Source organism: Symsagittifera roscoffensis, chromosome 5 (assembly GCF_963678635.1).
Source record: "Symsagittifera roscoffensis chromosome 5, txSymRosc1.1, whole genome shotgun sequence".
NCBI classification, from domain to species: domain Eukaryota; kingdom Metazoa; phylum Xenacoelomorpha; order Acoela; family Convolutidae; genus Symsagittifera; species Symsagittifera roscoffensis.
This window is the reverse complement of record NC_087066.1, coordinates 57183273-57208126: the sequence shown is the minus strand read 5'-3', so window position 1 is coordinate 57208126 and position 24854 is coordinate 57183273. Positions and strand designations below refer to the sequence as shown.

The following is a 24854-nucleotide window of genomic DNA, read 5'->3' as shown; positions in this document are numbered from 1 at the left end:
AGCATTTTCTTCCTGCATTGAATTTTGGAACCGATATGGTTGTTACGAAACAAAAACAGGTGCTTCCTACTGACCTATATGCCTGCGTAGATTGTATTCCTAGAAGACAGCGACAACGTAGATTGCTATGGGTTTTTGCACCCGTAATGTGATAACGCTAGTGGTTAGCAAGCGTTATTAAATCGGAAAACGCTTTCATTCATCATTTTCTCGTCGACCAACAGACATATTTTGGGAATATCTGCGTTTTAAATACCCTTTTTCTTTACCCTTGCGATAAGCAAGGTTATTGCAATCGGGTACTAGACTTTTTTCCCTTAAATAACTTTTGGAACAGGACTCACTCCTGGACCTGGACTCCCTCACCTCTTTGTCCTCGTTGCAAATCAAATCCTCTTCCCCTCTGTTGCAAATAATTAGCATGTTTTGCGTTTCATACTGTTTCATACTGATAAATATCCCAGCTTTTTGAAATTTGTTTTTTGTGTTGGTTGTAAGTTTTCCACCGATTTTTTTTGTTTAAACAAAATATTTGTTGTCCTTTTTTTGGCTTGATAGATTTCGGTCTATGTTATATGTGCTTAGTGGCCTCATACTGAGCAGTTTACTTAGCAAAACCATTTTTGTGTGCGTATGTGTTTTCAGCGAGTGATAATTTTGAAATTTTTTTAATTTCAAAATTTTTTGAAACTTTTCGGATTTTCGTTTGACCTTTTAGCGGCTTGATATGATATGTGCCTATTTTATATCGCCTTAGTGGCCTCACATTGCGCTGTTTGAAGTGCAACAAGTTTTCTATATGCGTGTATGTATTTTGAGGGAGAGGAGATTTTTTTAATATCCAATTTCTTAAATTGTGGCCTCTTATTGCGACGTTTGCTGTGCAAAAATTTTTCTGTGTGCGTGGGTGTGTTTTGAGGGAGAGCTAAAAATAAAATTTTGTCTGGGCATGTTTTTTTTTCACATATATCTCATTTTGATAGATCTTTTTGCATGTATAGTTATAGAATTTTGATATTTTCATTGTTTGGTTGATGGTTCTTCGGCTTTATTGTTGTCGATTAAGCTTTCGGTTTAATTTTCAAAATGTGTATATCACCTTGAATTCAGTACATATGTGACATATATGGACTGTACATGGTTTTCAAATTCCGCTTTAATTCCGTCGGCTTATTTGCCATTTATTTTGTTTCTACAACTTTCCGATGTTATTTATGAACTGATTTCGTAAATTGAACACCATTGGGACCTCTTAAAAACACTTCGCTTTTGTAGATCCTTTTTTCAAATGTAACATCGTTGGAAGCCCGTTTTTTTAGTTCTTGAGCGTCATGCTGTTTTAACCTTGTATTTGTTGTATCGCAAGTGGTGCGAGCTCAGCTTCGCCTCTGTGTCGAAGTTTGTTTTTAACGTTGGTTCTAACCCAAAATGTATACAACACAAATCTAGAAAAACATTCTCGAATTGTGGTAGAATTTTTTCGGCTTTTTCAAACAGTCTTCATTTGACATGGCGGCTGTCTCCTCAGTTTCTGTCGGCTAGTTTGTGGTGTAATGTTTGCGCTTTTGTCTCCGTGTATTGATCGTGTCTTGCAGTGATAGTGAAGTGGATCGATGAAATTAATCAAAATGCGACGAGGGCATCTCAAATTCGCTCTTAGCATTTTCTTCCTGCATTGAATTTTGGAACCGATATGGTTGTTACGAAACAAAAACAGGTGCTTTTTTAGTTGTAGAAAACGTGCAGCCCAAGATCAGTGCCGACGTGAGGCTGTTTGCACAGCCGGAGGAAGAATTGTCGGAAGGTGAGTGGCAAGCCGTTCCTACTAAGGTTAGCAAAAGCACGAGTGGTCCGAAGTCAAAGGAGCCGGATATGGTGTCTGTTGGAATCGACAGTAAAACTGAAGGGCGTGGTCAGAAGACTGGGATACCTGGCAAACAAACCCAAGCTACCGAGGTACGGTGAAAATGCATCTCAACTAGCTATTGATAATCTGGTTCATACGAAATTCAGAAGCAGTATATGACATAAACCTCACATTCTAGTATTTTAAGAGGAAATAATTGAGTCTTTTGTTTTCGCAGAAAAAGCTGGCACCTGTTGAAACTATCGCCGCGAAGAGCGATAGAAATCTGAGTAAGTTTCACGAAGCGCCTCGGGTACAGGTCTCACACCAAAGTAATCTGCCGCACGGTGAAGGTTCTCCCCAAAGTGAAAATCTCGAACATTCCGACTCGACTGAAGAGTTTACGGGTGAGTGACAATTGTGTTCATACCTATACAAATCTGTGCAATTAATTGTCTTTTCCTTGATTGATTATTGTACTTTAACTTATCATTTGGCCGTCCTGGTTTCTTTTGATTCTGAAAACAACGCATGTTTTGTATGCTAATACCTTTTATTGATCCGACTGAAAAATGAAAAAACTAAGGCTGAGGTCTGTCGAAAATCTCTTTGCGATTACCCAGGGTATTGTGTTACCGGGTACTAAATTCGTGTGTTTTCCATCAGAAACTTTCTTCGCATAACTGTTGGGGGAATCCTCAGATATTTTAATTAGCACATAATGTTTTAACTACTAATTTTGCCCATTTGACGCAAAGGTAACACGCGTGTTACGACAAATTTCACATGCGGTAAATTGGTAACTTGCGTGGTACGATTCTGGCTAAGAATTGTAGTTTTGCTAACTTCATATTTTCTGCTGTAACCTTTAAATATCGGTTTATCGCGTGTCTGCTTTTTAAGCTTTTTTTGGCTAGTTTATCGGGCTAAGGTAGCACGGAATTTTCTTGAATGTTGACCCTTGAATGCTGACTCATTAAGAAGTCCTTGAGTGGTTAGCAGATTGTTACGTTTTAACTTATCACATTTATTTTTATCAGTTACAAACTTTGTAAAAAAACTATTTGATAAATGACTTGGGATAGATTGTCAATTGAGAGTTTTTGAACTTTAAGTGTGTAGTCGAATGAATTGTGGTTATTATTGAAAAAAGAAATTTATGAAAAACATGTTTTACACATGGTTAGTTTTTCTATTTATTTCTTGGGGAAGTTTGTGGCATATATTTCGTTATTTAGAAGCTCCACTTTGCCTGTGTATTGGTATGATGATATGATCAATGAACTCTTTAGAATCGCATTCAAACGTCATGCTGACTGCTGAGAACCCGAGGTCATTTAAAAATCAACCCAAGCCCATTCCAGTGAAAATCAATAACGCCGCAGCTAAGCAAGTTTCTAGCCGAGTTTCCGCGAGTTCCAGGAAACCTGAACCGCTTCCAGGTAGTTCCGCCACGGTTACGTCGCGCGTGAAGCGAAATAGCGAGAGGAGTAACGCCAGTGTGGGATCCAAGGCGTCAAAGAAGGAAAATGCTTCTACTGATGTCCCGGCTGAGGTTCAGAAGCTAGAAGATGAGCTGAAACACGAACGCAACCACAGCCAAGACCTAATCAGCAAATATCTTCTCCTGAATGAGCAGCTTGAAAAGGAAAAGCAGATGATAGGATCCATAAACGAGGAACTGCAAAGGAAAATCCAAGAGTGTGCGTCACTGAGATCTCAGTTGAGCGTGGCTGCAAGTGCACAAATAGTAGCAGTTCCAGATGAAAGCCAGCTGGTGATTGAGATGAAGAAGAAAGATCACCAGTATGGAGTTTTGCACCACGAAAAGATGTTTCTACAGACGGAGCTGGAGAAAGCCAGATCGAGGTTAGTTTTTAAAAGACTATAGCCACAAATTGTTGAGCTGGCTGGAGGTTAAAAGATAACCGAGTCCTGCATGACCTTAGCCATCGTAATCTTTATTTACATTTAATCTAAATCAAGTGCATAAATAATTTTTCGGGCGCATAATTTTACGTGTAAAACGTCGTACGTTCGCTTGAAAACAAAGATTAATTGATATTTTTGATAAACAGCTTGGCTAACACAATCACCGAATCATTTGACAGCTAGATTTAATGGCAATTCAAGTTGAAACGACTGATAGACACAGAGGTAACGTCCATTTTTGTGGCGACAAAAAGTCCTCTGTAGCAGCTGGCGAAGCGACCTGAACTGTTACGAAAGCTTTTTTTGGCTTAATTAACACGGCACGGGCTTCTCTGAAAAATAAGCAACATAAGAGCGCTATTTTGGTCTGTGAAGACCCTTGTATACGTTTTTGTTATTTTTTAACGAAAAAAAAAAATAGATCACGCTCAAAGAAATAGCGCGAAAAAACTTGAAAAAGTTCTAGTTTCCAAAGTGGAATTTTATTTTAAGGTTTCTCAGCGGAATAGAAAATTTATTTATTGATCCAGTTTTCTCAAATTGAGTTTTTTTTTTAATCAAAAAGCTCTAATCATGAACTGTTCGTGAGATTCAGAGAGTTTTAAGGCCATATATATATATTTTTGAATTTCGAAAGTTGAAGTTATTTTTAAAAACATGGCAGTATTTTTTCTGTTTTCCTGTGCTCATTGACTCTTTTCCAACTGTCCGTTTTAACTTATCATTTGATAGCTTGATTTGTTACAAATTCGAATTCATTGGCTTCGAATCCGGCCAGAACCTGTTTCTTTCATCAAAAAATTTCTCGTTTAAAAATATGGTCGATTAATCGTCTGTTTGTCTTCTTTTGTTTCGGCTAAGTTGGGACTCTTTTATGAACTATAAGTGCGTTAAGAGTGTATAACGCGTTACTGCAGTGATAAATTTAAAATTCTAAATATACTATATGGAGGAATATGATACGTCGTAGATTTGGTCAAGAAAATACCGATGATGAAAGTTATTTGAAATCCAATCAATCGTGGTTTGAGCTAATTCATTACACAGGCAAGTTGTTTTATTTGCCATTTTTTGCACGTTGCTCATGCGAAGTTTGAGTATACGAAATGTTTTTATCGGCTTATTATTATTCGGCAGTTTGGGAGATCCAACTCGATTGGTTTGGCGTAATAGATTAAGATTCTGTCAACTGTTTTAAAATGGGTGAAAATATAAACGTCCTTAACATTCGCCTAGAGCAGGGAGCTAGACATCATATATAGAGATGCATGGAACAATGCGTCAACTAGGGCTTCATAAATCAGAATTTTGTTCACGCCAAATCAAATGACCCCTTCAAGAAGCAATCGACTGTTGATATTTCAGATAACTCTGTCCGATATCTCAAATTAGTCTTTGACATTTTGATGAACAAATCATGAAAACTTTGATATGCCTTCAAAGTTATTCATGACGCAGAAAGCGAACCAGCCAAACTCTCAAAATCAAATGTGTTCATGTTTTTTTACTACTAGCTCTGTTCGCATTGAACGCTCTGTAGAGATACTTCATGTATAATGCTGAATTTGAATTGGTAAAAGGCGTAATGTAACTGACGTCAAATTGTATTAGCAAATAATAAGAAATTGCCGACGAATCTGGCAGTTACATTACGTGGGAGAAAGACCATATATTAAATTTTTCATGAGTTTCGAAGACTGCTTAAAATAAAGGCTGTTTTGTTAAATTTTCATGTTTGCAGTAGTTTTTAAGATACCATGTAAAAAAGAAGCATTAAAATTATGCATCTTAATCAAATTAAGCAAATTTCCAACATCACGTGAAAAAAAAACATATATTTCTGTGGCCAGTAAGTAATCGAAAGTCTTGAAACTAAAAGGGTAGTGTCTTCGAGGTAAGAATTTATATTTTCCAAGGAGCTTTTTGACAACAAAATATTGAAATTCGCATCGTTTTGTTTTCTGAGCGCTCCTCAAAACTACAAAAAAAAAATAGCAAAATGCTCATTGCGACTCTTCGGTGGCTGAGGGCAAAATAACATAGTTCATTATGTGTTTTTGTCCTATAGGGATCTTTTTAAAGATCATTCAGCTTTTAAGAATAATTGTTTATGATTGATTCTTTTGTGATCTTAGCTCGAACGATGTGCGTCGTGAGCACCAGATGAAACTGCAGGCGGCAGAAAGTCAGTTGAAGAAGATCGAGAGTCGCAACAACGAGTTGCAGGATCAGTGCAATAAATACGAGACCCAACTCAAGTCCGCAGTCAACAACTCAAACAACCAGGTCTCTATACTGAAAAGGGTAGCTGTTAGTTACTCCGCATGGGGCGCATAATGTTCCGAGCACAGTTATTGCCACTTTTTATACGGCTTTCGAAGTGAAATGATTAACCCTACGTTTATAAATTGAATTTCAAGAATTTATATAAATTGAATTTTTTATTTACGTTAGTAAGAGTCAGTGAAAGAAATGGTGACAGTTGTCACTTTCATATGTCGTGATGATTTTTGTTTCGTTTTTTTTTTCTTCAGAAAAACGTCTGAAGTTTGTTTACGCTGAAATTTCTTTTGCGGTTTGACTTTGATTTCTTTTCAAGGTTAAAAGTTTATTTTTTCTTCTTTAAAGCTTTTTTTTTAATAGACTGGAGAGCTTCGGAATTTTTGAATTAGTTTAAGCGTACGCTGTTTTTTGTTCGTGACTTTTTAAAACGCGATCAAGAGTGAATGTAGTCAAGACTCTTATATAGGTTAAGATTTTTTTGCAGTTTGCAGGAAGAAGTTTCAGGCTCAAATTTGATTTTAACGGCTCGAATTTTGTTATATTGAATATATAATTTGTATTTCGAAAGTTGAGGTTTTTTTTCTTTCTTTCTTGCGTTCGTCTCTTTTCCAATTGTCTTTTGGCTGTGTTTTTTTTTCTCGCCTTGAAAAAGTTTGGCAGACCTTTTTTGATTGATTTTATTTCTTTCAATTTTTTTTTGGCTTTTAATTGAAAGTGTCTGAAAAATCGCAATCGTTTTGCAGTGTTCCGAGCACCTTTTGGTTATGTTTTTCTTCTTGATTCCGATGTGGAGCTTAGCCTTTGTGAAATATTGTACAGCTGTGAATTATATCAAACCGTTCGTTTTATTTCCTCAGGCTAACTTTGAAGAGAAGGAGAATCGTCTCTTGTACCAGATAAGCGGACTGGATGAAAAGGTCAAGGCCATGGCCAGGGAAAACGACGTGTTGCGACAGAACCACGAAGGAACCTACGCCGAGATGTCGAGACTACAGGACTCCAAAATAGCTTTACGCAAAGAGAACGACTCCCTCCGAGGTACGAAAAACCTTCAATTAAGAATACAGGTTTTGTGTAGTTTTCAAGATATGTCGGAAATCGTGTATCACTTCGATGACTAATATTATTGTAAAAAATGGTTTATGATAGCCTTGTGCCGAATTTTTGGAAAGCTTAGGGAAATTTTAAAAATCCTTTTCATTGTTTGAATGGTTTCTGTGATTGTCTAAAGACAATGTTTTGCAAGTTGTGCAAAGCGAGGCTTCGTTCTGTATGAGTTATCGTTACAACATCCAGTCAGATTGAAAATCCACTTTTTTTCCAGTCAGATTGAAAGTCCAAAGATATTTTCTGATCAGAACGCAGTCTATTATAGAAAACAAAACTGTGAAAAAAATGAGATGCTTATAGGGACAACCAGTGCTTATAAAGACATCTCTGCCTGATTTGCTTTTTTTTTGGATTTATCCCGGACGATGATGTTTTCGTTGTATTCTGAGAACACATTAGGATCTGCTGTTTTTGAAATGTCCATGACAGTCTTAAAATTGAATAATCATTTGTTCTGACTCTGTTTATATGGATAAATTGATAATTTCCATACTGCTAGTCTGCTTAGCTGTAATAGAAGTGGCTATTTATGTTTCATGGTTTTATTGGTTTTGAGAAATCTGTTGCCTTTGCTCGGTTGTTCCTATCTTCAATTTCATCGATCGTCGTTTGACTGACTTATCGCATGGGAGTTCAACTTGTTTAAACATTATGTATTCTGCTATCTGGTATGAGTGTGTTCATGTTTTATGGCCGAGATGATGAGACTTAGTTTGAAGACGCTAGTTATGTAATGCAGCTTAAGCAGTCTTTAGTTGGTGTTAAATCGTCTAAGTATCAACTTGGAGATGGAATTAAATTCACATGCTTTCCTACCACTTGCTTTCTCTATCATGACTGACAATGAAGGCTATATCAGTACTTGACTTTTGTTTCAAGTTTTAAAGGGAACAATATATGCGTTTCATTTTTCAAAGCGTACTTGTATGTTTCACTTACACAGATGCTGGTGAAAATAAATTGCTAGTGGGATGCTAATTCGGTACTCGATTTTAACACCGGATACAAAGATATCTTGTTTGCTTTTTCATGCGAGTCTGCCGATAAAAAATGCATGCCATTTTCGCAAAAACTTCAAAGTTTTAATGCGATTTTCCTTTTGAATGATATCGAAAACTCAAAACAGCGTTTTTCAACCTGGTCTATGTATAGTTTAGACTTCAAAGGCACACAGATCTGCGAATATGCGAACAAAAATAAAGTACGTAATTCATGGCTTGTTTACGTTCACAGAAGAAGTGGAAAATCTGCAGCAAACAGTGCTGTCCATCTCCCAGCAGCAACAACAGAATGGACTGGATTCAAGCCACCCGCACCAGAACGGAAGCTTATCATCATCCACATCCACTCCCGACGCCTCTAACGGAGAAGCCATGTCTGCCGGCCATTCCCCTGGTGCAGCATATGACTGGTCACAGGCAAACTCAGACATGAAACAGGTACGGGTGTTCCACAAATGAACCGAAAAAAGTTGTTTGTTTCAAGCAACATAACAATAATAAAAATTCGATATCAGAAATTTGTTATATTTCAGATTATTACTTGCAAAATTGAGTCTATTTGTATTTGTGCCACCTTTGCTGCATAGCAGTGGCAATTTGTTAGCATATGTAGATACTTTATTTTTGACTAGTGTTTGCCGGTTGTTAAGCGTTCGTGGCCGAAAGGGGAGGTTGTGAGACTCCATTTCTCGAGGTCACAGGTTCGAAGCCCATACGTAGCAAAGTTTTACTATTTCGGGGCTTATTTCTATCTTTTTATATTTCTCTTTATAAAGCTGCTTTTTTGTCGAGTTCTCGCTGGTGTTTTAAAATTTGTTCAGGCTCAAATTTACTTTTTTCGCGGTTTGACTTTTGATTTCTTTGTAGGTTAAGTTCATTTCCTTTGTTGAAAGAAAGGCAAACTCCACTATCGAACAGCAAAAGTGAAAAGATCACGAAAAACGTGATCGATTTCTAAATTTGAAAATGGAATTTAGTTTTCAGATTTCCCAGCGAATTGAAAAATATATCTTTTGATAGTTTTCTCAAATTGGATAAATTTTATCGGAAAAGTGTCAATTATAAAATGTGTCAGAATTTCAAAGAGCTTCAAGGGAATTAATTTTTTTCAAAAAAACAAGTCGCTTAAACAAGCAGTAGGTCCTAAAGCGAGGCATCATAGATCAAAAAAATCAGCCGCAAACAATTTTTTTTCAGATGCTAGTTCTTGTAGCAGACCGGTCTTTAAGCTGAGCGGTCTTTAGAAATATTCCAAACAATTTACAGTTTGGACCGCTTGAAACGCGGAGTCTGCAGGCTGTCAATGCTAACTCCGCAGCGCTTAACTTTGAGTGTTATTATGCGCCGTGCAGAAGTTTTTGATCAGTTTTTCATTTAGATTTTTACACGAGTGTAGTGCGATAGTACGATGCAACTTTGTTCCAACCTAGGTCTCAAATAAAAGTGCTATTTTTGGTGGCTTTTTTGAATCTGGTGTTTGCATTAGTAGTGCTTTGAAATTTGACAAGTAAAAAGTTAATGCAGTTGATGATTTTAAGAGGTCACACTCTTATATAGGTCGCGATGATTTTTTTTCAGGAGAAGTCTTAAATTTTATTCAGGCTCAAATTTACTTTTTCGCAGTTTGACTTTTGATTTCTTTTGGTTCATTTCTTTTTCAAAGGCAAGGAAAACTCCACTATCGAACAGCGAAAGTGTAAAGATCACGAAAAACGTGATCGACTTCTAGTTTCGAAAGGGGAATTTAATTATCGAATTTTCCAGCAAAATATAAATTTTACCTTTTATCCAGTTTTCTCTAATTGGCTTAATATAATCAAAAAAGTGTGAATTATATATATTTTTTGAATTTCATCTATTTTTTTTGAAGTTCGGAAATTGAAATTTTTTCAAAAAACAAATCAGTGTTTTTTTTACTTGCGTTCATTGACTCTTTTCCAACTGTCTATTGGCTAAGTTTTTTAGGTCAGTTGTTGCCTTAAATTAAAGCGTTTTCAAAATTTCTGTTGACAACTGTCTATCTATGTTCATATTTCAGCTGAAACTGCAAAAAAGGGTTGGTTTCACGTGTATTATTAATGTTTAAACGTCATCTAACTTCATAATTCTCCATGGTGAATTGTCAATAGACGACGTGATGTGGCATTTTATTTGGTTTTTCTTTCTTGTAACACTTGCGACAGCAAGTTTTGTGTAATCGTGAACTTGAATCTTCTTCCCGTAAACAACTTATGTTACAAATCTGTAAAATTTTGAGCTTTTCTATTGAACCTTTACAACTTCCAGGTTACTTCCCACTTGATCGAAGCATACGAAAATTTAGATAGAGCTAGTTTTTAAGAGTCGTGAACATAGTGAATACTGTTATATATGTTTTTGGTAATTTTTTTGTTTATTTTGCTGGAAAAAGTCTTAAAACCGCTCAAAATTAATTTATACGCTAAAGTTTGGTTTTTCGCGTTTGACTTTTGATTTCTTCTTAAGTTCACTTCATTCCTTTTGGTAAAAGAAAGACAAACATTCGAACAGCAAAATGTATATGTCACAAAAAACGTGATCGACTTCTTGTTTCGCAAGTCATTGACGCTCATTGCAACTGTGTGTTGGCTTTGTTACTTTTCGGCGGATTGATTAAGAGTATTGAACTTATTGAAGACTCTTATATTGGTCTTTCTTTTTCAGGAAAAAATCGCAAAGTCCTCTAATAACTACAGATGTGCATTCATACATATTAATACATTTTTCAATGCACTTAGGTATATATGCACTTTTTAAGTTCAATAGAAACTCATCTGCTGAAAACTACGTAAATAGCTCTCTCCAAATACGAACGTTGAAATGGCGCAAAAAAAAAGTGAACAATTTCTAGTTTCAAAAGTGGGATTTAATTTTAAAAAATTTTGCGGAACAAAAACTTTACCTTATGATCCATTTTTCTCAAGTTGGTTTAATGTTATCAAAAAAGCGCCAATCATAAATTGTTGTAGAAATTCAGAGAGCTTTAAGGGCATCTATTTGTTTCTTTGAAATTCGTAAGTTGAGATTTTTTCAGCAAAGTCAGTGGCGTATTTTTTTGTTTATTTGCCTTCATTACTCTTTTCCAACTGTCAGTTGGCTATTTATGTGGAAGCTAGATTTTGATTAATTTGCCTTATTGAAGGCAAATTACGAGCGCCAAAAATAGAAGTTATAGTTACGCAAATGAATGCTTGTTTTTGAAAGTTGATTGTTTCGACCATGTCATGAAGTGACTGGAAGGAACTATGGCTTAGGTTGTGGTTTTCTTGCACTTATTAGGTACCTCAAGGAAAGCTTGTATGGGTTCAAGCTTTGGTATCATATTAAAGCCTTGTTTATTGTGAATCTGGGTCAAATAGTTTGCGAAGGGCTTCTTTGTGTGAAATTTCATAATTGTTTATGCTTTTAATGAATTTATTTTACTCGTTCAGTTTTGGTTTGTATTTTAGTTGACCCAACTGCAAGCATCCATTTCCTCACTAAGCGAAGAAAACTCGACTCTGAGAAAAGAAAACGAGGAGCTGAAAAAGCAAGTACATTCCATGAATATTGACCCTAATGGCAGTAGTAGTCCAGTTGGACATAATGGATTCTCAGTGGACTCAGACCCAGACAGCAGTGGAGATACTCTTGCCAATGGTAGTTCGATTCGCGGCAAGGCGGAAATAAGGGCAACAATAGGAGCAGATAGCATATCACCGAGTGAAGTGGGTACTCGACTCAAAGACACCCTGATGCGACTGTACCCAGAAGAGTATGCCAGCAAGCAGCCCATTGCATTCCAGTCAAATGTACTTCATATTAATTTTAAATTTCTTTTTGCTTTATGCTCTTTTTTTAAGAGGAGTTTTTCTTTAACAGCAAAAGTGAATGAACAGAAAACACCTTTTTCCAATAAACTGGCAGTTACCGGATTATTAAAGGTATGCAAAATTTTTGGTGATTTAATCCGCTGCCATTACTGTTTTTTTTTTCAGTAGACCATAGTTTTTAGCAGTCCTAAAAAGTAAAGGTACTTTTTTATCAGCGAAGTTAAGGTCGCGTGGTTTTCGTTTTTTTCCCTCGGTAAAGTCTTCTCGCTCAGTTTTATGGTCCGGCGGTTTGTCTTTTGGTTTCTCATTAAGTTAGCATTGAAGTATCAATCATAACAGATTCTTAAAATTCAAAAAGTTTAAAAGCGCTGTTTTTTCTTTGAAACTCAGAAACTGAAAGTTTCAAAACAAATCAGCCATTTTTTCTTGTTTCTCGAGTTCATTAACTTTGTTTCCCGATTGTCTGTTGGTTATCTCTGTTTGCTTGTTTACTTGTGTAGGACTGGGTGACACTGGTGGCGCTTCTGGAGACCCAGGCGACTGCGAGAGTGGAGGCACTGCAGCAGAAGGAGAATGGACTGGAGGAGGAGGTGGAGGTGCTGAAGAGAGATCTCTACCAGCTGAGTTCGGAGAAGGAGGATTTGCAGAGCAGGAGCACCAAGTATCAGACTGCACTCGCTGCCACAGTCAGTACATCACATCTTTGCTACTACGATGCTCAATTCAACATTACTTGATCTCTTTCCTTCATCTCCCTCTTTCAACAGTCTTTTTCTTTCCATGCAGATTAATTAACAGCAAAATGTAAAGTTAATGTTAGGAAACTTCAGCAAGCAAAATTAGGGTCATAACTACGGAAAATTGAAATGGAAATCGGGGAAATCGACTTCAATAAATTTTCTACTAGATTTTTTGCTTATATGTCAATTTAGTGATTTGCTAATATTTCAATTGCAGGAGGCCTCGGTGACAAAGCTGGACCTGGCTCTGACGACAATGGAGACGGAGTACAAGGAGAAGCTGAGATGTCTGTCAGAGGAAAATGAGTTGCTCAGACATGACACGGACAAAGTTGTCGACCTACAGATGGAGCTGGACCAGGTTAGTCACTTTCTACATTTTACCTTACTCTTTCCTTATTACAGTAGAGGAGAGTTCTTAATTGCAGTCATAATTGGAGTAATGTAGTAGTAATTGAGGTAATAATGTCAAAGTATGCAACCTGGATGGGAATTTTTTTTCTGGGCTGGAAATTTTGGTACAATTTTCAGCAGATCTTAATTTCCTGGTAGAACAATTTTACCTGTAGGGTTAAGCTGTAGAAGAAGATGGTATTGTATAAAAATTGGATTTGCTTAATCTCAATATCATGCGATTATTGATACTATCACAAAAACTCATGTCTTGTAATAAAATTTGCTGTTTCAGCTCCAAATAGAAAATGCCAAAATGAAGCAACATCAGGTTAGTTTAACCATGCCGATTCCGGATTTGAATTAGTAATTTGTGAAAAGAAGCAGATGTACAAGAGGTTAGGATATTTTGTGTCGTGCTCCGACTGATGTGTTGTGGTATGGTAAGGCATCTGTTGCATAATCTGGTTTGGGTCTCCTTATTTTCCCTTTTCAAACATTTCTCACATTGCACTGAAATTTAGTTATATTTTCCATCACTGACTGCAATTACATGTCGCAATGAATCCGTTTTAAGTTGTTCTGTAATGGGATCGACGGTTGAGATATAAAACATGTTTCAATCTGTTAGAGTCTGATCTTCAATGTATAATGATGAGAATAGATTCGATAAAAAATTCGAGATTCCTAAAATTTGATTTTAAAAATGTCGATGCAAACATTAATGATGGGAAGTGTATGGAAAGGGAAAGCGAGGAGATCACGATAGAATTCTGGAACTCAATTTTACTGGAATTTGGCCTGAATGATGTGTGTACTGGGGGCGTTTGTGTAGGGTGAGCTGGAGCAGAAAGTCACTGCACTTAACCATGACCTCCAATCTCAGAACTGCTCGTCCGACGAACAAGTGAACAAACTGAAGGAAGAGAAAGATTCTCTGATGGCTTCGCAAGAAGAGGTTAAGAAGAAGTTGGAGGCGGAAAACGAAACATTATTGAATGAGAAGAACAAGTTGCAAAGCGAACTGAGTTCGAAATGTGGAACTTCAGAGGAGCAAATTCAAAATCTGAAAACAGACTACGAAAACGTTCGGGCTAATCAGCAAAGTGCACACGAAAAGATCATTTCAGATCTAAATGCGAAATTCGACAGCGATAATACGAACTTGCAGAATCAAATCAAAGAGAAAAATGCAATTATTGATAATTTAAATGGTGAAAAAGCAAATCTTATTAACCAAATAAATGAGAAAAATGGTATAATCGATCACCTAAATAACGAAGTTGGAAATATTAATCACCAAATTAATGAGAAAAATGGCATTATTGACCATCTTAATAGTGAGGTTGCAAATTTGAAAAGTCAAATCGATGAAAAGAACGGAATATTAGATAATCTCAACAACGAAAGTGGAAGTGTTAAAAACCAAGTTAACGAGAAAAATGGAATCATCGACCATCTTAACGGGGAATTGACAAGTTTGAATAATCAAGTCAACGAAAAAAATGGAGCTATAGATCATCTCAACGGAGAAATAGGTAATATCAGAAACGAAATTAATGATAAAAATGGAATAATTGATCATCTTAATGGAGAGGTTTCGAACCTCAAAAATGAAATCAACGAAAAGAACCGAATTATTGACGACTTAAATGGGGAAGTTGGAAATTTGAAACATCAGATGGGCGAAAAAGATGGAGAATTGCATCGAACTAAAGATAGTGAAAATAATCTCAAAAATCAAACAGAAGAAGCAAATCGCAGAATTTCAGAGCTGGAAAGCCAAATTAATGGCTCAAATAACGAAACTGGTGCTAAATCAGAAGAAATTGCAAAGTTGCAACAAGCAAATGAGGAGCTACAAAACAGAGCCAAAACCCTGGAAGTTGAAAAATCTGACCTCGAGCAACAGTTGCAAAAGCTGAGTGGACAAATATCAGAAAAAGAGACACATATTAATACCCTAAATGGCGAAAAAGATGCGCTTCAGAAATCTCTCGAAAACCAAAAAGCTGAACTGGAAAAGGTCATAAACGATTCTAAACAGGTAGGTAATTTTTCAATGGATAATGGAGAGTAATCGGTTGTCGAGATAGCACATGATGCGAGCAAATTTTTCGTTGTTATTTTCTTATTTTTAAGAATCACAATTCCTTTTGCAGTATCGTGGCGCTTTGAAGTCGTAGTTTTTTTAATGTGTCGAAAAGTTAGCCGTTTTTTTTTGTTTTTTGGAGCTCTAACTATTTTCGAATCGTCTCTTGGCTGAATGTTGATATCGACGCTTGACGTATGAAGATTTTTTATTGTAAAATTCAACTGGAGCTCATATTGCGTTCTCTTATTGTGCTTGAGATTAGAAACGGTTCTTTATTTGGATCCAAGACTTTTTTCGAGGTTAACAATTTGTTAAGAGTTGTTAACCTAATATAGGTCTTGCTGATTTTTTCGTGTTTTTTTTTTCAGGAAAATGTCATTAATTTAGTTCACGCTCATATTTGATTTTTCGCGGTTTGACTTGTGATTTTTTTTCAAGTTCAGTGCATTTCTATTGTTAAAAGGAAGGCAAACTCCACTATCGAACAGCAAAAGTGTAAAGTTCACGAAAAACGTGATCAACTTCTAATTTCGAAATGGAAATTAATTATGAGTTTTCCCAGCGAAATAAAAGTTTTGCCTATTGATCCAGTTTTCTCAAATTGGGTTAATTTTAACTAGAATGTGTCCATGATAAATTGTTCTACAAATTGAAAGAGATTTAAGGGCATCTATTTTTTCTTCGAAATTCAAAAGCTGAAGGTTTTTGAAAAAAAAAACAAGTTTTTTTTCAGTTTCGTCGCGTTGATTGCTCTTCCAATCTTCGATTGGCTATCTTCTTATATAATCACTGAATTATGTGTGATAGCTTGATAAATGAAAAAAGTTCTTAGTTGGAATCCGACCAGGACCTGTTTTTTTCCTGCAAACTCATAAAAGTTCATCGTTTGAAAACAATGGTCGGCATCTCGTTTTTTTTTGCTTTCTTTTTGTACGCTCACTTGCCACAGAGCTGAATTTATTGTTATTAAGCAATTTTGACAATTAAAAGTCATTTTGATTTATTCGTAACATCAATTTTGGTTTTGGCTCAACTGACATGTACCCAAGAATGGCTGGTTTACTTAGTTGTTTATGAATTATACCGCAGTTTTTTGGATTCCATTTTTCACGCTTGAGTTCATTATTCACGCCTCAACTTGTATATTTTTGTATTGCAAATGATGGCAAATTATTGAAGAAATATATGTAAAAATGGAGCTCACTTTTAGAATTCACTGCGGATTAAGACAATGAATGTTTTAAGTTAATTGAACGCAGTGAAAACACTTGAATTGGCCTTGTTGATTTTTGGTTACTTTTCAGATAAAGTCTTCTAGTCGTTCTCAAGTTTTTTCTGTTTCCTTGCGTTCTTTCTTTTCCAAGTTGATGATTTTTTAGGAAGTTTTAAAATTTGTTCAGGCTCAAATTTGACTTTTCGCGGTTGGCTTCTTTTTTTGAGCTCAGTTCTTTTGGTTGATAGGAAGCTAAACTCCACTCTCGAACAGCAAAGGTTTAAAGGCCACGAAAAGTTAATTGATTTCTGATGTCGAAAATGGATTTCAGTTTCTGTATTTTTTTTTCAGACTCATTTTCAAAAATATCGTATCCTATTCAGAAATTCAAAGAGCTTAATGGCCTTATAGAATTGTTTCTTGGAATTTCTTTGCGTTCATTGACTCTTTTCCTAGTGTCTGTTTTTTACTTGATATTTTCAGAAGCTTTTTGAAATTTTTTGTTTGATCTTTTCATTCTTCTTCTATTTGTGAGAAATCAATAACTAGCATCTTCTAGATTTTTTGAAATTTTGATTCTCTTTGATTGTAATAATTAGAAAATTTTGACATATTATTTACGGCATAAAAAATTGTTCCGATTTTCCTCCCACTTTTATTTATCATTCGCCTGCTTTAAGTGTGTCAAGTCGGCTTCAATGAATCATAGGGTTCAATGAGTGGCTATATTGCACCTACTTTTGTAATATTTTGAATTCAGAAAAATTAAAGTAATTTTTGCCGTTTTTTCAGAAGCTTTTTTCTGAATAAAAATCTAATTTGAGTTTTCAGACGCTTATTGGCTTTTTTTGGTTTGAGAACTTATTATTTTGTTGTTTTGACCTTCGATGAAAGTGATTCAATTTTATGTCCGTTCTAATTTTTTGTACAGACTTGCGGGTTTTGATTTTTTGACTGCGTTTTTAAGAATTTTTATAGCATCTGAATGGCATCAATACCTTCAGCTCAAATGAGTAACCACATTTCGCCTGTGATCATTTCCGTGAGAAAAACAACGTGCGAGATACTTCGTTGTATTGAAGCATTAGCGGCGATTCAACCTCGCTCAAAAATGATATAAAACTTAATTCAGAGAAGGTTTTTTTAATACATAACTAGTTGCGAAAAAAATCAGTTTGTCACATTGTTTTATGGGAGACTTTCAAAAGCTGAAAAATTTTCAGATTTCATAGTTTCACCATTTTGTGATTCAAAGTTACTTTCATAGGCGTCAAGGGGCAGTCGGAATATTTCAGGATTCGCTATGATATGCGCAGTCTTTTCTTGTTTTTTTAGATATCAAGGGAACATTGGATTTGGATTGTAATGTTTTCTTTGTCTATATTCTTCTTTTCATAAATCGCTGCCTCTTTCCAATTTTCTGTAAATTGAGGCAAAGATGAGTTTTTTATTCTTCTTTGCCTCTTTCTTATTATCTATTAATTGAAATGTTTGAATTGTCTCGAGGTCTAAAGTATTTTAAGCTGGCAACTTTCTTGGATATTTTAGAAATGTTCTAGATATTTTGTGCAATATATGATGTTTTTTTTTCTGTTTTTGTAACCATTTGTGTTGTGCGTCTCAAGTTACGTGCAGCGCTTCTTCGCCTGTGTTAGAAGCTCACCTGTGTTAGAGTATCAAAGTTTTCTTACAACGCTCTTTTTTCGATTCATTGAGTTCACATAATTTTGCCACTGTCATTTGTTTATGTTTTTAAAATAACGCACTCTATCTTACTTAGCTTTTTGATGCCCTTTTATTTACTAGGATCCTAAACTCTAAAAACAAAACTAAAATTTTCTGCAAATGATAGCAGGCAAAATGATCAGTGATAATATTATTGTAGCATGTTTTTTCTTTGTTAACAGTTAACAAGTAAAATTCAGCAAACTGAGTATCTGTTGCAAGTTGAAAGTCTCAACTCGGCCTCTGAAAAAGCTCGATTATCGTCCGAAAGTAGCGAGACGATTCAAAAGCTCTACGAGGTAAAACTTCAGTGACAACAAGTTTTATTAATCAATATTAGAGAATATTTTGACAAATTGGTCAAAATTTTATACGGTACTGGTGTGGCCATAATCTACATATTTTTAACTTCCCCTGCGTTGGTATGGTTTCATGACATTTGAATTTGTTTTCTGAATTGTTTTGCGCACAAATCGCACGGCTGGTTTCATTTTTTGTACCAAATTATGATGTTGGTGTATGTTCATTTTCCATATTCAAAGTTGAATAATGCTCCGCACTGAGATGTTCATTGAAAACTTTCTTCAAGTCATTTAGGAAATAATTCGCACAATTTTTTATTGGCTCAGTTTGATTTGTTTCGAATGAGTAATCTGTTTTTAATGGACATCCTTGACTTATCAAATGATTGGACTGCAAAAAGTTCTATTAGTGTTAGTTGGTTTGGGAGTTAAAATCGATAATATCGAATCGGGTTAATTGGAATTGTGAAGGTATTTAAGAACATGTTTCCTTATCCAGGCTTCTATTTCAGATGGAATTATAATAATATGAATTAGGAATCAGTGTTAAATGTTAATTGGCTATATGGTGTTCCTATGTTTTCGATGCATTGTTGTGTTTGAGACTTTTGATTTTTTTTTACAGGAGCATGAGTCGACGGAAAAGAAATTGGCAGAACTTCAGCAACAGATGACCGAAAGTAGCAATAATCTTCAAGCCGAAAAGGTACAATTTAGAGCAAATTAAATTCAATTAAAATGAATACTTTTATGGGCTAAATTAAAAAAGGGAATATATATGCTTTCAATAAGTTGATATATCATTGCAGTGACAATTATTATCAATTAGTTCATCCAAACCAGCCCTTTTTAGTTAAACGGAAGAGAAATGTTTGTCGGATTTCATAGCGTGGATATATTTTGTAGAAAACGCTGGAAGAGAACATCTCCCAGCTGAAGTCCGAAGCAGCTGGTCTGCAACAGAAACTGGATGCAAGTGCGCTCTCATTGGCTGAGACGACTAGCCAATTGGATGCGACCAAGGAAGAGCTGGCAAAGGCGAGGGAACAGGGGGCGAATACTTCGTTGACGAGCGACAAACTCGACACCCAATCAGTGACCTCATCCTCATCTGGAAAAGAGCACAAAGACAAGGAAAAGGTGACAAGAATTTACATCATCATCAAAACTTAGTTCATGCAATTTAAATTGCGGTGTGGGAAAAGTTTTCATTTGTTTTTCATTCATTTTCTATAGGATGAAAATGAGGTAAAGTAAAAACGAGTGCCAAACTTACACCATAATTAAACTGTGAAACCCTTAACAACAGGTAAATAATGACTAATCTTAAAATATGGCTAATAAATTTTAATGGGAGCTTCAAAAGTTGAAAAGCGAGCTTCGAAAAAAGTTTTTAATGACAAGATTGTTTGTTTTTAATGCACATCAACCGCAATTAACAATTTGTTCAGGCTACGTAAAATGGTTGCTTTTCAAATTTATGTGCCAATGTTTTGTGTTCATTTTGTGTGCTTAATGAATAAACTTCATTTCATAGAAAAAGGGACTCGGGTCATTCCTGAAGAAGGTACGTAAGGTCTCTCTTCAACTCATGTAAGATCAATCCATATCCGATCATCATCTGGGTATAAAGGGTCGCTTAGCTCATCCAACGTTCAAATGCAGTCGATGTTATTTAGAGAGCTTTCATATCTCTTCTTTGCCTAACATTTCTTATCCGTTTGGTTCCCTGTCCTGTCCTATCCTATCCTAATTTGCTGTTCTGATATTATGATTAAAGTAAAACGAACTGAACGAATTAGCTTAAGTACGTACTGAATCTGTACGTACTGGTCTTTTCTATTAGGCCCCGCATCAGGGTACAAGTGAGTTCACAAAATGAGCCAAAAAAAAGCTGGCTTGTTATTTACACTTGCGAAGCAATGTGTATTAGTACGAACTTTCTTTTTTTTCCAAGCTAAGTCGCAAATATTGGTACCACTTTCGGGGCAACTTTTACAGTTTTTTCATAGCATGTGCTTTGAAATTCGAATAGTGATAAATTAACACAGTTGTTGCATTTTTAATTCATTAAATGAACTGAACAAAGTGATTTGTTTCAAACAACATAAAAATAATGAAAACTCGACTTCAGAGACATTTTCTAACTCTCGCAAAATATCTCGAAATTTTTGAAATGCATAATTTATACATATTTTGGCTTCATGCTTTGCGATTTGTTGCATGCAAAGTTTGTGTGAATGCCTCCAGTTTGTTATATTCCAAGTTATTTATTTTTAGTTGGTGTCACTTTTGCTGAAAAGCAGTGGCAATATATTAGCAAATGTAGTTGCTTTATTCGTGACTAGTGTTTGTCGGTTGTTAAGCTTTCGTGGATAGTGAGATAGAAACTAAATCTCTTTATTGCAGTAGGGCGCAGATTCGAATCCTACACGTAGACAATTTTTTGCTAATTAGAGGCTTATTTCTACTTTTTCTTATTTCACTTGATAGAACTGCATTTTGGTCATGTTCTTGCAAGTTTTTGCGAAGCGCAGCTTCGCCTCTGTGTTTAATTTTGCTGCCCGCCATACGGTAATTTTTTTTTTAATTTGAACTGATGTTTGAAACACGCAATATAGTTTTAATTGACTTGTAGAAAAGACCCCTCTTTTTGGTATGTTATTATTTCCAAATAGTTTTAATTCTTAAGTCCTTTTTAAGCGTTTTTAAACCAAATGGTCGTAAATATTGGTTGAACCCAATGAACGCCCGATTGAACCCAATTTCGGTAGTGTGACTAATGATTTTTAAGTGCGTAGTCTTATTCGTTTAAAAAAATTGAAAAAAGCAATTATGCTATCTGATAGGCAAAGTAAAATGTGTGTTAACTATAAGCGCTAGTTTTATGAGATGTTAATGGTATGAGATGTTTTAGTATTAATGAAATTTGTGATGACACGTAATCAGGTCGTGTTGATATTTTTTCGCATTTTTGACGTTTGATTTCTTTTCAAGTTCATTACTAATTAGTTTGCTAAAAGAAAGCAAAAAACGCTCTCCAATAATAAAATTTGAATTTGCTCGAAAAGCAAGAATGAATTATAGTTTTGCACACTGTATTTTATACAATAAAATTCTTACTGGGATACAGTAATTACCTAAATCAGCTCTCCTAAATGGAGTTAGCTTTTTGAAAACGTTCTCATCATGAAGTGTCAACCAGTTTGTAAATTTAAAAGAGTAATAAGTTCAAACTTGTTTCGACCATTGAAAATGGGGAGGAACTTTGTATTCGGATGTGTTTTAATCGTGATTCGAATGACATTAAAAATTTACAACTTTTTTTTACAGTGTGGAGAAAAATCGGTTCGAAATTTTTGATTTTTGGTCCAATTTCTAGCTAATTAGGTGACCGTATATGCTTAGAATAACTTACGTAATTACGGCATATATTACGTAATTACACAAGCAAAGCTTGTGTGGTAGTATGAACTCTCTTTTTTTCCAACCTAGGTCGCCAATATTGTTGCGACGCAAATTGCGATAAAATGTGCATTTTGAAAGTGTTCATTTTGATCAATAGCGAACTATTAAGCACAGCCAATGCTAAGGATTTTAACACAGACTATTATTAATCCGACTTTCGTTACGAAAGTAACGGAATATTTGTGCTCGGGGTGATTTTTTTTCTTCAGGTAAATTTCGACTTTTTAACCAGCCATTTTTGACGGGATTTTTTTAAATATTCAAAAAGTGTTGTTGTCCTGAGCTTAAATTATAAAGATATTTCATTTGTGATCATTTTTCGTAAAGTTATGGGGGCTTAAATTATTCAATTTAATTTGATTCAATTTAATCAATATGAGCCTATGTAACCAAAACGTTAACAATGGTCAGGGGCGGATTTAGGGGGGTGGGTACGGACGCCCTCACCCCTCCGGGATTTGACCCCCTGCCGACCCAAAGGGTCCCCCTTTGTACTATTTTGAGATATCCATATTTGGTGACGGACCCTAAAAATGTTCTAAAGGCGCCTTCGACGCCAATGTATACTTGGTATAATCAATGGTATAATCTACTTAAATGCAAACGTTTGCATTTAAGTAGATTATTCTTTTTTTAAACGTTTTTGGCTACATAGTTTCACTCTAATATATCTGGCTCATCAATTTGGGAGTAGTTACAGAAAATTTTTAATTCAAAAGCAATTTTTAAACATTTGCATTTCTAATTTATACCTGTCATGTTAAACTTTTTGGGCTACATGGGCCCACTTCGATATAATGGGCTCAACAGTTTGGCGGTGTTTTCAGGCATTTTTTGGATTGATCAAAAGGCCTATTTTTATGGCAAGTTTCTGACCTTGAAGTCTGCTATTTGATTTGCATCATATTAATTCTAGTAAAATTACAAGCAACGTTTGTTTTTCTATCTTTTGTGTAATGTCAACCTATTTTTGTAATGTCAACCTGATTAATATTCGCATAAGGCTGAAATTGTCACAAGGCTGAAATCAAACAAGAAACGGGCTATTTTAAATGGATGATTTAATGAACTCCAAGTGAATATTTTGGCTTATGGGATTTGATAGCGCGTGAGATTCTGTGTAAAACTTCGGGAGATTTCTATTTGAATTGCAGAATCCACAAGGTTCAGCAAATTATGATTTTTTTGGCATGGAGCTTGTTTAATTTTTTGGGTGAAGTAGATGTGTTCAATTTGTGTTGTCTGGTGCATGAGAAACAATGTTCGTCCTCTAGCTTAGAAAATAGATGAAGTTATTTTTAATAGAGAAGGAAAAGCGCGTTGTTCTGTTCAAAAAGGGTAAAAATACAAAATCTTCTTGATTTGCTTACACTTTCATCGTCTCAAGCAAAATTTGTTCTTTATTCGATTTACACTCTAAATCAGTTCAAGCAATTCATATTTATTGCAAAATTCATCAGTTTTGGATCAGTACCTTTAATGATTAATCCATCTTTCCCTTTATGAAATGCAAACAAAAACTCAGTGTTCTTTTGTTTCAGAGTAAAAACAAGGACGAGAGCTGACAATAGTGTCAAGAAAGTTAGCCATTACACGACACATACTTTGTCCATAGCGCTCATGCCATTTACAATGCAAATGCCATCTCACAACTGGAGCACGAATCATTGCTCTCAAATAACCCGAAACTGTTCACAGGAGAAAATCAAAAGACGTCCACAAACAAATCAGACCACTGGAAATTGGAAAGAGATAAAAACTAGGATTTGAGAGCTTTACAGCAGTTCAGAAAAGTGTTTTTATGTAATAATTTCCACTACCTCTGCCATATGTCACTATAGACTGATATCATTGGGTGAGGTTGCATTTTACATTGATGAATGGACAGAGCTAAAATTAGGATCTGTTGTTATTTAAAGTATTTATTGACTTCCTGTCCAACAGTTAGTTAGACAGGATAGCTAGTGTGTTTGAATCATCATGAGGTCGACCAGGTATTTAAGGGCAATACCACTCGTTGTTGGGTAAAAATTTGCTTTTTCAATGGTCGATCTCGAATGTTCATGCTATCAAACCTCTATTTACTACATACCAAACCGGTTTCTGTTTATATTTGATACACACCCACCATCTTAAGTATAGATATTTCGTTGATGAATATTGTGCCTTCATTTTCCAACCGGTGCTTTGCCTTTTTTTGACAAATTTGAGTTGAAGTTAAACAGGAAGCAAACTTTTTGATTGGGGAGAAAGTTAGACGACACGCAAATTAGACAATCAGAAAGTAACGGAACTTAGACGATTACTTGCATGCAAATGGCGTGAAATTTGTTTATAGACTTAAATTAACTTTTGACTGAGTAAATAATGTTTGTCCAACAGCAAATCAGGTTATTAATGTCACCGTTGAATAATTTATGCTTTTCAAAATGTACTACACTTTTTCAATTTAAGATTTTATATTTAGTTTACAATAGTAATTTTGATCAGCCCTGTGATTATATACTCTTTTTGTTTTTGTGCAACTTCATTCTAAACAAAAAATGTTGTTGGACCAGTTATTATCGTCTAAATTCACAAAGAGTTATCGTCTAAGTTTATTTATTTTACGGTCGTCGTCTAATTTGCTTGTCGTCTAATTTCCTAGTCCCTGTTCAGATGCGTTCCTGAAATCCAATTTCGGCTCTTTTTGCTCACCCCCACCTCACAGAAGCATCAATTTTGTGGTGTAGCGATTGGTTTTACAAGGTTAAATATGAAGACTAAATATATTAGTTATGGCCTAATTAGAACACATGCCATTTTTCATAAAAATCGGACAATGAGCAAAAATTTCACTTGTAAAAAATTGCAGGTGGGTGAAAAAGGAAGAGCCTCACTTTTCACCATAATTGGTTTTAAATATCATCGTAGTCC

General features: G+C 35.3%; 1 protein-coding gene across 1 annotated transcript in view; it reads left to right on the top strand.

Moving 5' to 3' along the window:
- Positions 1–24332, top strand: part of LOC134846922 (putative leucine-rich repeat-containing protein DDB_G0290503) — a 325348-nt gene extending 301016 nt beyond the window's left edge. Inside the window, exons 4-19 of the mRNA XM_063864357.1 lie at positions 1730–1956; positions 2085–2253; positions 3139–3715; positions 5914–6064; positions 6919–7099; positions 8405–8610; positions 11640–11981; positions 12503–12688; positions 12960–13103; positions 13431–13466; positions 13971–15182; positions 18351–18467; positions 19096–19176; positions 19377–19610; positions 20008–20037; positions 23480–24332. Of these exons, the coding sequence (XP_063720427.1) occupies positions 1730–1956; positions 2085–2253; positions 3139–3715; positions 5914–6064; positions 6919–7099; positions 8405–8610; positions 11640–11981; positions 12503–12688; positions 12960–13103; positions 13431–13466; positions 13971–15182; positions 18351–18467; positions 19096–19176; positions 19377–19610; positions 20008–20037; positions 23480–23503 (3917 nt within the window). The 3' untranslated portion in view covers positions 23504–24332. The remainder of the gene's footprint in view (positions 1–1729; positions 1957–2084; positions 2254–3138; positions 3716–5913; positions 6065–6918; positions 7100–8404; positions 8611–11639; positions 11982–12502; positions 12689–12959; positions 13104–13430; positions 13467–13970; positions 15183–18350; positions 18468–19095; positions 19177–19376; positions 19611–20007; positions 20038–23479) is intronic.
- Positions 24333–24854: the final 522 nt, after the last annotated feature.